Here is an 18,287-nt window from a genome sequence, read left to right as displayed (position 1 = left end):
AAAATTTAGGAGAAATGGTAAAGCAGATAGTTTGGCAAACTTCTATAAATGAACAAAGACCAAAATTAAAAATACAAATAACTGACGTCACTGAAAATCTTGTACACACAGGTGCAGGTGTATCAATAACTGTAGCAGAAAGTTTAGCATTCAAATTGGCCTCTTCAGTAGGTAAATGTCCAGCTTTTAAGGATTGGATCATTATCTTAGGTAAAATAGAGTGAGATCTTGGATTGAATGTATAGGGCCAGATGGACAGAGAAGAAAATTATACCATATGTAGCTAATATAGCAATGAATTTGTGGGGATATGATTTGTTACAGCAATAGACAACTTAGATTAACATTTCCCCACCAATTCGATTTAGTACACAGAGAAGGTTTTTTGGTGGTCAGACTATCAGGGAACCCAGTTTACGATCCAAGAACACAAACCAGAAAGCTGCATGGGTGGGCGGACCACGGGAAATTGTCAAGTCACCACATGGCGGGTCATGGGGAGTAACCAAATCAGTGTATCAGCCAAAATATTGGCAGCTGCATGCCAATGACATATCTCAGCTGCAGAGGGCTTTTAAGCCATGTGAGCAAGGTACCTGCTCCATCCTGTTACACTGTCCAATTGGGCATCAGATGAGGGGCATTTCAATAAAGTAGTCCCACACTAGGTCAGAATGGAGTATAATAAAGGGTTCTTTATTTAGGGTAGACTCACAGATCAACCATCCTCTACATGAGCAGGGAACAGGAACTGAATCCAGCAGACAAGAGAGTGCATCTTCTACATCTGCTTTTATAGTACCCAAGACCATGCCCAAAGTGGTCCAGCATCTCAAAGGCCATTGGCCAAAGGAGTTCCCACAGCACCAAACTGCTTATATGGCTGGGGCAGACTGCAAGAATACTAGCAGCAGCACCAGGACTTATCCCCACTATTAGTACTGGCTTTTTGGGAATCTATTCTCTTTAGATGGATACGTTGCTCAGCCTAGAATATAGAAGGGAAGGCCTTGGACCTTCCCCTAAAGCAATGTGCCTTACCCTCTCTGAGGAGTAGTTGGGAGGTGGGAGGGTTAGAAGCTGGGAATGGGAGGAGAGGAGGGAATGGGAACTGGGATTGGTATGTAAAATGAAAAAAGATAGTTTGTTTTCTTTTAAAAAATAAATAAATAATCCCAAACTGCTATGAAACATGAGACTAATAACATGCTTCAGAAAGGTAGATAAGATAACCAAAATACAACTTACTTGAGACAAGTATCGAGCACCTAATAACCAACACGTTCATTAGTGAACTGGAACATCTAACTTGATAAGCTTCTTGTACTAGGACACCATTGAGCTTCCCCAAGCTCATCATGAGCAGGAATTTGGTATAATTAAAGACCAACATTACAAACTACCATTGCTTTATTAAAATTAAATTGGCAGAGAGTAGATCACTCTGCACTTTAGGGTCAAGTCTGAGGGACCCATTTCCTTACCTGTAAGAGTACTCCAAAAATTCCTTTGCTGTTTGGCCCAAGGTCACACCCCTCTTCAAGGCTAATCAATTATTAGTTGTCTCAGGATACTTCTTAAGGATATCCCAGCTTCAAAGAAGCCTATCAAGAAAATCTGAGGCTGTGTAGCATCCTTTACCCCACGCCCACTTCTGATAGATACAGAACTTAAGAGTACCCCCATGACATCTCCATCACAAAGGCTGATTCTCAAAGAGTCAGCAAAGAATGGGAATTCCGAGTGTAACAAAACTGATGCTCCCCATCCCAGCCTTACTATTCACAAGTCCCTGGTTCCTCTGCAGACAAACCAGCAAAAGCAGATGCACTGAATCTGAGGGAAATGGGGGAAAAGAGCTACGTGAGCACACTTGCTAGAGACTATCTTTATGATTTCAGGCTACTGATGAAGCAAAATGTCTCATCTGTGGTGATATCAAGTTTCAAGCAGAGGGGATCAAAGAATTATTTGATAGCACAAAGACTTTGTTCTTAAGCACAGAACTATTCTAACAGCGGAAAATGAGTCCATTCTGGGAAATCCATGAAATACGGGATATGAATGAAGAGAAAAGAAGTGAGATGAGCATTAGGTGGCTTTTATTCATTCTATTTTCCTTTCAACATATTATTGCTATTACAAATTCTAAAGAAACAAGACTTGAAAATTTTTTATTAAGATACAGATCTAAGGACAGAATAAATACTTGCTAGCTAGATTACAGTTTCTTGTAAAAATAATATATGAAAAATTAGTAGAAAATGAAAATCTGAAAGTCATCTGAAATCTGAAAATGTTAAGCGATTTCTGCTGCATGTTACTGTTGAATATTGGAGCATAATTGGGCGGAGGATGTAATTATTCCATTTTTGTTGACAGCACAGTGGGCCCTTCAGAGCTTGGCATAGTCTTTAAGAATCATCTGGAGCTTCTGACTCAGCAAGATGTTCCCTTTGGCCTTCAGTTTGCCACTGAAGAAGGCCTGCAAAGGGACAGGGAAAGATACCAACCATTACCCTTGCACTTACTCCTTGTCCAAGAATACAGTCCTCATGTCAAGTCCTTTCCACTGACTGCTGGTGTGGTACCCCTGTCTTCCATCTCCTTCACTGATGCTTACTCTGAAGTCTTTACTTCTCCCATTCTGAGCAGAGCTTCACTTGATGTAGTAACCTTGGTGGGCAGTTATCTTTTTCAGGCCTTGAAATGCATCCTTCCACACTCCTGCCCTGCAGTGTTTCTGCTCAGAAGTCTGCTAAGTCTAAAGGGGCCATTAAGGACTCACATGTGATTGGGCACGTTCTCAGGCTTAAAGAATCCTCCTTTATCCTGTAGTTTGACAGTCTGACTAGGTCACAGTGACTGTTTTTCCTGATCACATTCATTTGGAAACTCTGAATCATGTACCATTACGTTCATGTCTTTCTCAACATTGGGGACGTTTTCAACCACACTTGCACTAAATAGTTTCTATGTCCTAACCTTAACTTTTTTTTTTTGGTTTTTCGAGACAGGGTTTCTCTGTGGCTTTGGAGCCTGTCCTGGAACTAGCTCTGTAGACCAGGCTGGTCTCGAACTCACAGAGATCCGCCTGCCTCTGCCTCCCGAGTGTTGGGATTAAAGGCGTGCGCCACCATCGCCCGGCTAACTTCTAAGTATTCTGATGTAGAAGTCTGATATTTTCATGGTGTCCCATACATACCAAATCTCTTAATTCTTTATTATTATTATTTTTGTCTGAATGTGAAATTTTTAAAGACATATCTTCAAACTAATATTCTTTTTTATGCTTGTTCTAGTTGGGGGCTTTTACTAAAGTCTTTACCTGTGTTATTGAGCTCTTTGTTTTCCAAGGTTTCTTCCATATCTCATTTATATCCTGCATGTATTCCTAATTTCATTCATGTGTACCACGTGTGTACAGGAATTCAAAGAGGCCAGAGGGTATCAAATACCTTGGAACTGAACTAAAGTTACAAGTGGCTCATAGCCACCTGATATGGGCAGTAGAAACTGAATCTTGGGTCCTGTCCAGCAATGGAGTGTTCTTAACTAGTAATCTCTCTAACCCCATCAACTTGAGCATCTTTAGGATCCATTCCTAAAGTGTTGTCATAGGCAGGAGGTATCATCATATAACATTTGTTTCTCATATGTGACCTTACATTGAGATTTACTCTGTGTGGTAAAATGGATATCCCTACTACTTTCATGGAATGGTCTTTTTAGAAAGCAAATTTCACCTGAAAATGTGTCTTGGGATACTGGTTTGTTATGCAATTTTGAGTTTGGCACCATGGGTTCCTATAGGTTCTTTTGACCATCATTAGTGTTTGGGCAGTACAGCATACTCAAGTCAGAGACATACTGTCTCTGCAGATTATGTAAGAGTTGGGGGACTCAAGCAAAGTGGGTACACACTGTGTATAAATATGGGAGCAGTGACTTCTGCCAGGGGCATGCGTTAACTGTCAACACTGTCTGGGACTGGCTGCTGCAAGTCCTGAAGCAGTGACACTGGCACAACCCCAGTGTTTCACAGGAGAGACACTTGGTTGTATTCACATGCAGTTTCCCCAGCAGTAGAGGAACAGCTGACGCAGCAGGCCCACATGTTGTGGGTGCACACACCCAAAAACCCCTAGCTGTGCACCCTGGGAAAGGAAACAACAGCCAGGGTTGGTTTTGTTGTTTGTTCCCAATTCTCAGTGGCAGTTATCACCAGGGATCAAGTAAAGTTGCATTTCTCAGAAACTTTCAAAAATCTGAGGATTACTTATAAACAAGTATTTTAAAATAGCATATAAATATATAGCTTTTAAACAAGTTTTCTTCAATTCTTTCATCTCATGAGTTTTGCTGCTATGTGGAAGTCATTTCTTAATACTTGTACATTCAAATAATTGTCTGAGCCCATTCATTGTACAGACTACTACAAACTAAAAATAACTAATTTTCTCCTCTATGTAAATTACTGCATGGGCTACTTCAATTTTGTGTTTAAAACAGATAACATTTTCAGAATAATATTAACAATAGTCACAGAGGTCTCCTGTCTTACTGACGATTTCCGATGACCCGGAATGCTTTAACTTCAGTGACTATTACAAATGTTCTATTTCTAGGTTTTCCATGAGTTATTAATACTTTATATTGGCTGAATGTCACTAAAGCAAAACTCTAACTTCCTGAGAAAAGCAAATCAAGGTGTTTTGGGGGGGTCATCTGTTTGTTTAATTTTGGAGGATTTCCAATTCCAAATTTTTAGATTAGTAAAATATGTACAATCCCAAAATCCACTAGCTAAAAGTTTAAACACCTCAGATATTATTCAACTTATATCTCACACAAGTTTTACACCTCAAACTATAGATTTAAAATGCCTAGTTTGGGTTTTATATTGTTTGTACTAAATGATAAATTGGACTTACAGCCCCCCAAAAAAATATTTCAAAGCTACTAACTGAAATAGTAATTTTTAAAATCTGACTTGTTGATGAGAATATAAGTATAAACTTAATTAATGAAAATCTTCAGAACATTACCTTCTGAGGGTCAAGCTTGCCCAGGACCACCTCCATGAAATCCTCATCAGAAATTATGATGGTGGTGTCAGCGGAGCCCTTTGCAGGACCTTGGTACACTTCTCCAGAGCCATTCTTCAGGTCAATGGCTGGGAAAACAAAAAAACAATGTGTTACATTTTCTCCAAAATACGGCACAAAAAGTGAACTAAAACGGGGAGCTGTTGCAGCTCCCAAGTTATTCATGTGTTTTGTACTTGTTCTACTTCTAGAACATGTTCTTTCTGTCATGTAGAAAATTTTTGTTGTGGTTGCTGAGATGGGGTCTCACCTGGTAGCCAAGACTGGTCTAGAACTCACAGCAATCCTCCTGCAGTGTGCACCAAAAGGTAGAGTTTGGAAATCTACTTTTTCTAAAGTACTTTGTAATAGTCGGCTCAGTAAATAGCTTTTTCTTAATGAGGAATTTTATATCTAGAAATACTCATATAAATAGGAATTGAATGTAGAACAAGTTTCTAACAAGTGAATTTGCTGAGATATACCTAAGGCCTTTAACGGGGTTGGGCCCTCAGCAAAGAAGGTACCCAGTAACATTGACATTGGAGAAAACTGACCTTCCTTTCCCAGCAGGAATCAACTACAATGGCAAATAGCTTCTTGGGCTAGGCATGGTGGCAAATGCCTTTAATCTTAGCATTCAGAAGTCAGAGGCATGCCGATCTCTGTGAGTTCAAGGCCAGCCTGATCTATAAGAGCTAGTTCCAGGACAGGCTCCAAAGATACTCAGAGAAACCTTGTCTCGAAAAAAAACAAAAACAAAACCAACAACAACAACAACAAAAAAAAAGGCAACAGAAGGGGACAGAAAGGAGAGGGTATGGAAAAGTAAAGGAAAGCAAACCTCTGTCAACCAATAGACTTACCATCTACGGTTTTAATGCTGCACACCTCTGTTCAAGCCCCACTGGGGGGGGGGGTAGTGTACATAAAAACTGTGCTCAGTGATAACACTTTACTTTGCACACATTCATACCAGAGTAAAGGAGTAACTATACCGAGCAACAACAATCCGTGGTTGTTCTGTTCCTCTTTCCCTCAAACTAACCCACTCACCATTTACAGACATGAGACTTGGAACTGTGAGAAGTTCATGGCTACACTGACACACAAAAAGATAGTGCTTAGCAAAAACATAGACATGTGGGGTGAAGGAGCCAAACAGTCAAATGCACAAAGGCTTTGGTGTATGTGGGAGAAGCATCACCGGGTCACTTAGAATCCAGATGTCTGTAGGTTACTACTGGTCTTCTGTAGGATAAAGAAACTACACTTCCACCCAATGGCAGAGTTCACTGTGCTCACTCTGAAAGTTCAGATTTATGATCATTAAGTCTCTAAAAGAGTTCAGAACAACTTCAGCTAGAATTACTGTCTCTACAGGGCAGAGGGAGGTAAAACTACAAAAAGGGTGACAGAAGAAGACGATGCCTTGGGCAGAAAGGCCTTGGTGGTTAAAAACCCATCTTGTCTCCTAATCCCATCCACTCTGTGAAGATAGTATTCAGGAAGTGGTGAGCGAGCAAAAGGGCAGAGAGAGGAGCGGCAAGGCTGTCCTCAAATTCATGGCTTATCCTCCTACCTCTGCCTCCGAAATGCTAGGATTACAGAAAGCAGCCATCACTCCCTACTAAAATATAAGATTTTTAGGAGAAGAAAAAGAGAGACAGCAAAGACATAAAACTCTGCTACTCTTCTGTCCAAAATTTGCAAACCTGATCATGAATAATATCAAATAAATCAAACTAAAGAATATTCTTCAAAATAACTTTTCCAAAACATCAAGGTGATAAATAAGACAGACAACGTATCTGGGTTCCAGCAGCCAGGAACTTGACAACAGCTCGGAGTGTGAGCAGGCCAGAGGGGGGCATTCACCCTCTCTCTCTCCATTTCTACTCTTGCTACTACTACTGTTATTGTTCCTTTGCTTTAAACAACCTATTGGGACAAACGGTGAAACATTAATAAGGTGGTAGAGCAGATAAGAACAGTGTATAAATGTTAACTTCCTGACACTGACAACCACTCTGTGATCAGAGAATGCCGTTGTTCTTGAAATAATAGAGTAAGTAGCCTTACACCCTTACAATACCAAGTCTCCAAGTTATCTTATGTACATATACTTTAACTACATGGGATAAAATTTGAACAATTTGAAGTAGCAGATGAAAGATAACTGTTACTTCTCATTAGAATCTTTGCAGTTTTATCTCTATGTCAGAATTTATTGTTAACAAAAAAAACTTGGCAAACGATGTTAGGGCACGCTGCATGCCAAGAGGACTGTCGGCCTCTGAAGCGGGAGGTTCTGTGGGTATGGAGTCGGGAGCTGCACTAGAAAGCAGCAGCTGCTCAATGTTGGGAAAATTCTTGCTGATGATTTGATAGCAGATCCTTTCCAAAGACAATCTGTTTTCTGGAAATTCACAAGACACTTCTGAATCTCAACCCAAAATCTGAAACTGGCATCTTTAAATTTTAGTGTTAGGCCTAGTGAGCTGGCACATGCCTATACTCTAGCCACTTATGAAGTTAAGGCAGGAGAGTTTCTGGTTTGAGGCCAGCCTGGGCTATAAAGCAAGATCTTGCCTCAAAAGATAAAAAATTTATGTTTTAGCTGAAAAATCTTAAAGGAAATCCAATTTGACTTCAGAAGAGGAATCCCAAGCCACAGCTCATAGATTCTGATCAAGAAGGTTTGGATTCTCATCTGCAAGGAATGCCAGTTCTCCAGTCTCCACACTTCTTCCAATAGGGACAAGTTTCCAAAATGGATAAACATATTCAGAGAGCACCACCATCCGGCCATTGTCACACTGCACCGGACACGCCTGACTCCAGTCCAGATATGCAGTCAGCTCTGGACACTTAGTTAAAACTCAACTAATTCACTTCACCAAACAATATTCAAACAAAAATTCATTGTACCTCTATGATCTTGGTATCTAGATGAAATTTTTACACATTGGTTCATATAATATAAAAAAATACAGGAATGATATTGGAGAGAAATAAACCAGCTCAAGCCATTTGCCTAAACCTATCACTCTAAGGAACATAGAACACATTCTGTTTAGCAAGCAACATTGTGTATTTAGGATATAATAAGTACTTGTATACAGTTTCATAGTTTGAATATACCCTATAACTCTAAAGACTCAAGCAACAAACGAATGGCTTAGAAACATGTACCATACACTTAGCATTACAATAAACTGTACAATGGAAATTTGTAAGTGGAATTCTCTGTGAACAGGAGTGACAGATATCCTCCTCTCTCGCATCGCATCATCAAGGTGGCAAAGCTGATGCACTCTGACTGCGCTTCCCACCCTCTGCTTGCAGCTGTCACCTACCCACGAGCAGCAGGCACACAGCCACAATCTAGCCCAAACGTTGACTGACCACAGTTCTGCCATCACAGTTCATTTCCTCGCTACAAACTGCCTTTCCTTCCCCATTTTGCCATTCCAGAAATGAGTCGCCATTCTCAAGAGCACAAGTTTCAAACCTCAGTTTTACCCCAGATGCCTTCATTTCTTTTGATATTCAGACATAAAAAGTGCTCAGGGGAGTTCAGTAGTTTCACACCTGTCCCCTCCTCTCCATTACCATCCTGACTCTAACTTAGGTCTGCCTTTCTTCTAGTCTTTTCATGCCCATTCGTTTCCAACCCAGTAGGGGCCATGGCACATGAATCCTAAACTCTTCACTGAATGAAGAATTTCTCCATCCTGACACTAAGCTCATCTTTCCAGGCTCTGTCACCCGTGTTCCTCATGCACACATGCAGGTCTGTAATCAGCCTGGATATGTTCTGAATTCAGAATTGTTCTGATATTAGTGACTCTGAACTAGAAAAGCCCCACCCCCAGAAGGTGCAACACTATATAAACAAGGACATTACTTCTCCACTCTGACACTGGAGAAGCAAATAAAGACAGTAATACCACCTACCCTGGGTCAGACTTTGTTAGCAGTGAGTTGTAAGAGGGAAAAGTTTTCCACCTCCAAATCTTTCTCAGCTTCCAAATTTCAAATCAGAGTAACTGCTTAACTTTTCAGGCACAAACGATTCTGCAGGCTACCTGAAGCCTCCTGCTCGCTCTTTCTTTGTTGTGTGGTGCTGGAAATGGAACCCAAGGCCTCTTGCACAGCAGGCATCCCCAGACCTAAGCCGCTTATTCTGCCAACTTTCATTCCTCTGACATTTACTGTTAACAGAACACCAGATTGGGACCAAACAGCTTACTAGACAATTTTTTAATAGTTTTAGGAATTAATAAAAAAAAAATATGACCACTGCTAGTAAAACGTTTCAATGGTACATTTCACCACCAAACAAAAAGAAAGAGCATCATCTATACAGGAAACCTACTGAACAGAAAGCAAGCATCCATTTTTTGCTCCTCTAAAAGGACAGTGATCTCATCTCTCTGAACTGTGAGTCCCACATGGCTGTCAGCACTTACCAACCTGCACCTGCGCATACTGACATGCGCTATAGCCCTGACAGGAGCTGCCAACAGAGGAACTGCGGTCCTTTCTCAGAGTTAAGCCCAAGGTCAAATGAAAAGAGGCATGTAACTAGGAATAGCCAAAGTACAACAGGGTACAATCAGGACAAATAAGAGTCTGTCCCACGGGGACTCGCAGACTTCTTTATTGACACTTTCAACACAATCAAAGATCCCCAGAAAAATAAAGGGACAAGGATGGCCTTTATTCAAAGGTGAGATAACAAATGGCAGAGACCCTTGGGAAGGACTGCCTGTGTCCTGACGTTCAGTGCCAACTTTTTATTTTATGTAATAAAATGACACTATCAACAGTCACTGTTCTTGAACAAAGACAAGTGTGAATTTAGTCCCTAGCTTAAGGATGTACTATCTATGAATACTGCTATTACTAAACACTGCACCCCGAGATATGAAGATGAGGGTAGATTGCTTTCCTTCCAAAAGTCCCGCACGGAGGCCCTTCTCTGACTTGCTGTATTAACCAGGGGCTTTACCTTTCCCCTTTCAGTGGCAGGAGGAAGGGCATTAGATTTTCTCAGCCCTGCCAGCAGAGGTAACTCTGCCCTCACTCAGTCAGCCCTCCTGTTCCTATCTAACAATAGGTGATGGGCCTTAGAAATAGCAAACTTCAAGGCACACCCTCTGTCTTCATAATCAACACTAACAGTGTCTCAGCTGCTATCAGCATTCTCTCTAGAACTAGATTTAATTTGATTTGAAAAAAATTTCCCCACTATACACACACATTCTGCCCAGAAATGTGGTACTGCCAGAAAGTGAGAGGAAAACATGGGCATGGTCTGGGATCGTGGGGAGGAATGCGACCCATCAGTGCCTACATTTGCTCAAGGACAAGGATAGCACACGGTAGCACACCTAGCCTATATACTCATTTCTAGTCCCTGTGTCCTGTTTCTGGTATACCATGATATGAGCACAGCCGGACTTCTTACCAACAATATAAAACACATAATTCTCAGTACTTCAGCATTTGGCAAAACATCTTAAAAACTTCTTGTTGGGGGAAAGAAGTAGAGGCAAGATATTCCCTAAGGTAGCCTTTAAATATCTACTCTCTAGTGCAACACAGGGCTGGCACAAGGGATGCCTTCTACCATACCAAGAGACCAAAAGAGATTTTCACTGCAGCCAAATACTGTGATTTGCCTCAGTTACACAAAGACTGGAAGGAAAACAAGAACCCAATTCAGTTCACGGTCAGTAGTGGATGGTGGATTCTTATGGAGTCCTAGCCCTCCCTGGGGAACTACTGGCTACTGACAGATGCTGGAAGATGGGGGGCTCATAGTCACGTCTTCAGTTACTGGCCACTAAGGAGGGCACCCCTCGAATGGATAGTTCCACACCCATGCTCACATGGATAGTGCTGGTTAAAGTCAGTGGATCACAAAACAAAAAGATACAAATGTAGATGAGGAATTGACAAAAAGAGGAGAGATTAACAGGCTGGGGTGGGTCAGAGTAATTTAGAACACACTATATATGTGCATGAAATTGCCAAATAACATTTGTGATTTAAGAGAAAAAAAAAATACATGCCTTTGAATGTCCTGAGACCTATTAGCTCTCATGGAAAACAACAATGAAAAAAAACCTATGTAGGTTAGATTTAAATGCTTTCAAAGGGACTATTATCAATTATAAAATATACTTTACCTCCATTAAAAGTTACCTTAGAATAATATAAAATCAGAAATCTTACTTACTCCACTTGGCTGCAATATTTCCACCTTTCGTGATATGCCACTCAAATACAGCATTTACTTTCTTTACCACCTCACGTCCAATGTCCTTAAGGCGGCGACCTATTTCCCCAAACACGAGCGTACTCTGAAGCTCCTCACCCTGACAAAGAGGAAATAATATTTGAAAACTTCACAAAGAAATGATTACACATACATAAATTGAGAGTGATTTTTTTTCCAGGTCATAGATAGCACAGCTAAACTATTTTCTTCACACTACGCTTATTTCGCACTTTCTTTGTATTATACAACCCAGCATTGTTTGCCCTACCAGAAAAATTCTTTTTCTTTTTCTTGACAGGGTTTCTCTGTGTAACAGCCCTAGCTGTCCTGGAACTAGCTCTGTAGACCAGGCTGGCCTTCAATTCACAGAGATCCACTTGCCTCTGCTTCCCAAGTATTGGGATTAAAGGCACAAGCCACCACCATGTACCATGAAAATTCTATTTTACCATAATTTTAAGATAATATTTTAGTGTCTTAGGTAAAGTGCCTCCTGTAAAACCATGAGGTTATGATTTGAATCCCAAGCAGCCATGTCAAAAACTGGGTGTGGTAGTGCACAGCCTAACCCCAGCACTGGTCCAGAGGCTAGCTGGGAAGCCAGGCTAGCTAAAATGGTGAGCTCCAGGTTCGGTGAGGGACCTTGTCTAAAAATCAAGGGGGAGAAGCAACTGAGGAGGACATTGATAACAAACTCTGCTGTGTTCCTGCAAGGTGAGTCCACCCAACCACACAAATTAAGGAAGAAAAAAAAAGAGGAAGCGGTGTATGTAGGTCTAATTAACTTCTCAAATAATCAAGTCCTGTGGTCTTCAGTTTTTGTTTCTAAAATAGTAGTAAATTCTATGAAGTGTTTAGTTATTTCTCGCTGTAAGACTTCATAGGCTTTAAGCTTAGATTATTCTCATAAAATGTTAATTATTGTTTGTCATATAACATGGTTTATGAAGGAAAAAGATAATGCTTGTGAAAGTTTCAACATTATTAAGTTAATATTTTGGACACAAAATACAAATATTTTATCAAAAGCCTTAGTATACTAAAATAATATTTTAATAAATAAGACATGATATTGTCTTCATATCTTCATACAAACCTTTAAATCAAGAAAAAAGAATAGGTTACTTAACTTTTCACCTTTTATTCTCCAAATACTTTTCAAAATTTCTCATTAAAACTGAGCTAGACATTCTTAAAGCAGACTATTTTCTCCTAAAGTATCCCAATATTCTGCAAAGATTTTTTCAAAGCCTAAGTTATCAAAATATTTTTCATTCCAATCAGTTTTAAATTATGTCATTTCTTCAATAGGCTTCTCACAGCTAAAGGAAGTGGCCTGAAAATCCCGAAGTGGCATTAACTAAGGCTCGCACAGGGAAGTGACTGGGCGCCAGACTTCACAGCCTACCTTAGAAGGTACCTGAGCTGAGATTCCAGACGAGGGCACAAGATCCACATACGCATTTGAAATGACAATGTCTCCAGTCTCTTGAACCTGAAGAGAAGTGGGGTAGGAAAGAAACACAGTTCACGCTGACGGTTTGCATGTCCATCATGAAATGCTACAGTCATTTTAAGGAAACCTCAGACTTTTCTTTGAAAATAAAAAATAGAAAGCCAAATAAGACAAAAGGTCAATGATGTAAATATAAAATAATAAACATAAGAATTTTCTGAATTAATACAACTGTTACTAAGCCTGGATAGAGAGTCAACTGATGACTTTTAAAAGAAAAAAGAAAATAAAAAACACTATGATCAAGTCTCATCTTCCAAAATACAAATCAAAGGAGCTGGAGCGATGGCTCAGTGGCTAAGAGCACTGTCTTCTTCCTTATTCTTCCTCAGGGCCCCAGTTCGGCTCCCAGAACAGTTTGCTTTCCAGCATCTACATCAGGCAGCTCACAAACATCTACAACTCAAGCTCCCAGAGAGCTGACCCCTCCGACTTCTGGGAGCACCTGCACTTTCGTGCACGTACACATAATTTAAAAACAATAAAACCAAATATTTTTCAAACCAGAATACTAATTTAATGACCTAGGATAGAGCCTGAGCGCTGGTATTTTGGAGATTTTATTTTCCTAAGCCTAAGAGTATTTTTAGGGGAGCAAGGGTGAGCAATCAACTGTTGGAAATAGTAGAAGGTATGTCCTAATACCCCATGTGGAGCAAATGTGTTCTGTTAATATAGGTTAAAACTGGCTAGGAAAAGACAATTGTTTGCAAAGTCATAACTCTGGGTCCTATTTCAAGTCAGATGTATACACAGCATAAAGTAAATATCCCAATAACCTTTTACACTTGACATTAAAGAAACTCTCCTTCCTCATCCTATATTTCAAATCATTCGGGTGACTATTCTTCCATAAGAACAATACAAGCCAGGGGTGTAATGTTAGCACCCAAAAGACTGAAGCAAGAGAACTTCAAGTTCAAGGACAGCCAAGACTAAGGAAGAATGTTTCTGTACAGGCTGTGCTATAGCCAAACACTGTCTCGAAAGGAAAAAGAAGGATTTACAGTGAAGAGAACAAGTTTCCCAAAGTTAAGGTAGCAAGTGATACAACTTTGATCTTAACTAACTCCCTTGACTACCTCCCTTCACTCTTTTTTTTTTTTTTTTTTTTTTTGGTTTTTTGAGACAGGGTTTCTCTGTGGCTTTTGAGCCTGTCCTGGAACTAGCTCTGTAGACCAGGCTGGTCTCAAACTCACAGAGATCCGCCTGCCTCTGCCTCCCGAGTGCTGGGATTAAAGGCGTGCGCCACCATTGCCCGGCCTCCCTTCACTCTTGAAAGGAGAGAAAATACCTTTCCCACAATTTGTTCTTTTTAAACTAAATATCCAGTGAAAAACACAGACACGATAAATGAAAAACAAAAATACACTTTAGCAAATTGCTTTTTTTTAAGCACATGAGCATAGAGTTCTGAAACACTTGTTTTAAATGTTTCCTAAAATACACTGGAAAGGAGGGAGTCACGGTAGGAGTCTTCTATGTCCCTATAGTTACTGGGGAAGGAGAAAATACTCTGAGAAGAGAAAGCATGTCTAGAGCCATTTAAAATGGAAGAACACATTACATTTAGGTTATTTCTCAGCTCTTTAAGTTCACAGAAAGTGCCCAAGTACTGTTCATGCTAGGACTGTGTAAAAATAAAAGCCTATAACGTTTCATACGGTGCTGTGGTCCTCACATCTTTGAGTTCATAGTATTTTGTTTGTGTCTTTCTTGCTTTTTTCGTGGTTCTAGGGATTGAACCTGGGGCCTAGTGCACAGCAGATAAATGCTCTGTCACTGAGCTACATTCCTAGCTCATTTGTGCACGTTAATTTTCAAGGAAGATTCTGAATTCTAGGGCTGGGGTTATACAGTATTTGCCGAACACGGGCAACACCCTGGGTTCAATCCCCAGACTCCACCACCATTTTATGCAAGACAATAAGAAAACGAGAGAGCTGAAGAACAGGAGGCAAAGGTTTTAAGTAAAATAAGGTTTCAGAGAAATCCAGGGTGTGTGCTGTGTCAGTGGGAGTGAACGGTAGAGTCTTGATGTGGGAGTGTCATATATCAATCTGTTGATTTCATTGCTTAAGCAATAAAAAGAAACTGCTTGGCCTCATAGCTTAAAACATAGGTGGGAGGAGTAAACAGAATAGAATGCTGGGAGGAAGAGGAAGTGAGCTCAGAGACTCAACAGCTCTCCTCTCAGGGGCAGACGCCTCAGAGAGACGCCATGCCCCGCTCCCAGGCAGACACATGCCATGAAGCTCCGACCCAGGATGGACATAGGCTAGAATCTTCCCGGTAAGACTGGTGCTCACAGATTATTAGAGATGGGTTGATCGGGATATCAGAATTAGCCAGTAAGGGCTAGAGCTAAAGGGCCAAGCAGTGTTTAAATGAATACAATTTGTGTGTTGTTATTTCGGGGCATAAGCTAGCCAGGCAGCCGGGGTGCTGGGGACGCAGCCCCGCCGCTCTTATTACTACAGAGTCTAAAGTACTACCTGAGCTGGGCTTGGCAGTGCATGAAAGTTCTAATGGGGCAGCCTGGGCTACAGAATAAGACTGTTTAAATTTTTTAAAAAAAAAATCAGAGAGACTGTTTCTAACAGTAAGGCAAAACTTACACTGGGGTCTTTAATACAGAAGAAATTTGCAAAATAAAACAAATGATTTCCCTAAACCATGAACGTGTCATCAGCATCAGGAAGGCATTAACACTACAGCAGAATTCTGCTAACTTACCAGTTCCTGAGGGAACAAACTACAGCAAAAATAAACCTGGACACTGAAGCTTTGGAGCCATGTGAAGCTGTATTTGTATCCTGCTCAAACACTGCTTAATGGGGCCATGAGCAAGTCATTACCAACATCAAGGTTTTCTTAGGAACCTAGACTTTCTTACGTTTCAATGCAGAGTTGTTACTGAAAGTTGCTATTGAAGACAACAGTGCTTATAGCATCTCCATAAATAAAAGTGTTACTGCTACTGCTGGAGACTTCAGTCTGTTCTACGCGATACTGAGTGATGGACAGAAAACTATTAGCTGCGTAGCTGTGGCAACAAAGGCTGCTTTGGAAACTGTTAATAGTGAAACAGTTGAATGTCCTCTGAGTGCTTTTCGGGAGCATCACTGTGTTTCCCCCAAAATTAGTTAAATCAGCAGAGGGACACCTTGATGGGCTTGGCAATTATCAATTAGGCCCAGGCTCTATGATGCAAAATGTTAATTTATATACTTTTTTTTTTTGGTTTTTCGAGACAGGGTTTCTCTGTGGCTTTGGAGCCTGTCCTGGAACTCGCTCTGTAGACCAGGCTGGCCTCAAACTCACAGAGATCCGCCTGCCTCTGCCTCCCGAATGCTGGGTTTAAAGGCGTGCGCCACCATCGCCCGGCTAATTTATATACTTTTTGTGTGCTCAAGAGTACATGGTTTCTGTCCGGGGAAAAACTAAAGGCTCCAACCTCACAGTTCTCTAGAACACAAGCAAATATGCCACTAACACAACAAAAACTTGTCTCGAATGCCTTTGCTGTTAGACCAGGTAAACTGCTGTTCTGGTTCTCTTGAGCCAGGCTGCGAGATCTTTCATTAGTGAGTGAGGGAAAAATTTAAAAGGTACATGAGGAATCTTAGTTTCAACTAAAAGACAGTATTAACTTTAAGAGTACTTCAAGTTTCTTCTCAAAGATTCCTATTACTAACCACAAAAATGCTAACAGAGAACAAAATGACAATGTGTCGTGAAGGGTCACACAGCACATACTTCCAACTCTATGATGTATACCTTGGTTTGAAAATGAATTCTGTTTCCTTCCTTCCACATCTCAGTTTGAAGAGTTTGTCCTGGATACACTGGCTTGGCAAAACGAACCTATTAAAATAAAAGTTTAAGCATTAAAAATGTTTTTAAATGAAACTCTTCTACTTGGAAGGGAAATTTCAGAGGTCTACATAAAAGGGAAAAAGTAGAGATTTAAATACATTAAGCTTCATAGACGATATCTGAAATGTAGGAAATTAATAACGAAAGGATGCTGATAATCATGCACATTCCATAATAAGCTAATTCTTTTCTCTCAAAACAAGAAACAGGGCTGGAACATAGCTCGCTGGTAGAGTGTGTGCTTGCCTGGGTCATCTGATGTCCTAAATTCAGTTCCCAACACTGGGAAAAGGAAAAGAAAAGGCAGCACCAGTAAGCAGCATGTTCTTATGACAAATCAAAAACCAAAACCAAAATCCTATTAGGTAGTGATACTGGCAGCCACCAGAACAATCTGGAGTTCAATGTAGTACTAATTATTCTGGGAGCTGAAGGCTCAGGTGAGCATACAGAAGAAAATATTTGCACATTTTAGAACAGGATCATTTATGTTACTGTGTAAATCTATACACACATTACAGAACTAAAAAAAAAAAAACTAATTGTGATTAAATAAAACAAATGAAAATCATGAGTGTTATTAAGGTCCAGGCATCAGAACATTGTCTCCACTCTGGCATGGAGAATAAACTAATAAATACTTTTAAAGCCGTTTGACACTGCCCTAGCGTCTTTCAGGTACACATCTTTGACTTAGACAAAACTGTTGTAGGCAGAAACAGTTTCCTTTGTTAATAACAAAGTGAGTAAACAGTAAAACCTTGAATTCAGCTTATAAGCACAAACCTAAACACTAGGTCCCATCAGAGCTGCAGTGTTGTGAGAGATCAAACTCAGCCCCGACATCTTCTGTCCAGCAAAGGCAGAGTTTCAAAAGTTTATATGCTGAGGCTGGACAGGGTGGTACACATCTTTAATCCCAGCACCCCAGAGGCAGAAGCAGGTGAAGCTTTGTGAGATAAAGGCCAGCTTGGTCTACAGAGCGAGTTCCAGGACAGCCAGGGCTACACAGAAAAATCCTGTCTCAACTCACTCCTCCCCGCCAAAATAAAACTATGCAAGAGACATATACCTTAATCGCCTTGAATCTTGACACATCATTATCTGCAAACTGCTGTAGAACATGCCTTGCAGAAAATCCAAAAGTACATAATCCATGTAATATGGGCTTCTCAAAACCTGAGAAAATTTGGAAAACTGTTATACACGAAAAATGCCATATTTAAGTATATATTTAATTCAGCATTTTAATGTCTTTTAAACTGCAATTTTACAATGAATTATATCATATACTAAGAAAAAGAACACGCCAGGAAAGAGGGCATCACCTTTATCATAGCACTGCAGAGACAGAGGTAGGCAAAACTCTCTAAATTCAAGGCCAGCCTGGCTTACATAGCAAGTCCCAAACTAGCCAGGGCTACAGATTGAGACTGTATACTTTAAAAAAAAAAAAAAAAAAAGTTTTACAAACAGTACTTCATACTTCCTAGGGAAAAATTAAGATATAAAT

General features: G+C 40.3%; 1 protein-coding gene across 1 annotated transcript in view; it reads right to left on the bottom strand.

The window, feature by feature from the left end:
- Nucleotides 1-2,080: 2,080 nt before the first annotated feature.
- The window catches only part of Hsd17b4 (hydroxysteroid 17-beta dehydrogenase 4), a 79,085-nt gene continuing 62,878 nt past the window's right edge, over nucleotides 2,081-18,287 (bottom strand). The window contains exons 19-24 of the mRNA XM_005356090.2: nucleotides 17,847-17,953; nucleotides 16,676-16,762; nucleotides 12,788-12,874; nucleotides 11,338-11,476; nucleotides 5,049-5,176; nucleotides 2,081-2,485 (exon numbers count right to left, since the gene is read on the bottom strand). Of these exons, the coding sequence (XP_005356147.1) occupies nucleotides 2,396-2,485; nucleotides 5,049-5,176; nucleotides 11,338-11,476; nucleotides 12,788-12,874; nucleotides 16,676-16,762; nucleotides 17,847-17,953 (638 nt within the window). The 3' untranslated portion in view covers nucleotides 2,081-2,395. The remainder of the gene's footprint in view (nucleotides 2,486-5,048; nucleotides 5,177-11,337; nucleotides 11,477-12,787; nucleotides 12,875-16,675; nucleotides 16,763-17,846; nucleotides 17,954-18,287) is intronic.

The sequence above is a fragment of the Microtus ochrogaster genome, chromosome 18 (assembly GCF_000317375.1).
Source record: "Microtus ochrogaster isolate Prairie Vole_2 chromosome 18, MicOch1.0, whole genome shotgun sequence".
NCBI classification, from domain to species: domain Eukaryota; kingdom Metazoa; phylum Chordata; class Mammalia; order Rodentia; family Cricetidae; genus Microtus; species Microtus ochrogaster.
This window is presented reverse-complemented; position numbering and strand designations above follow the sequence as displayed.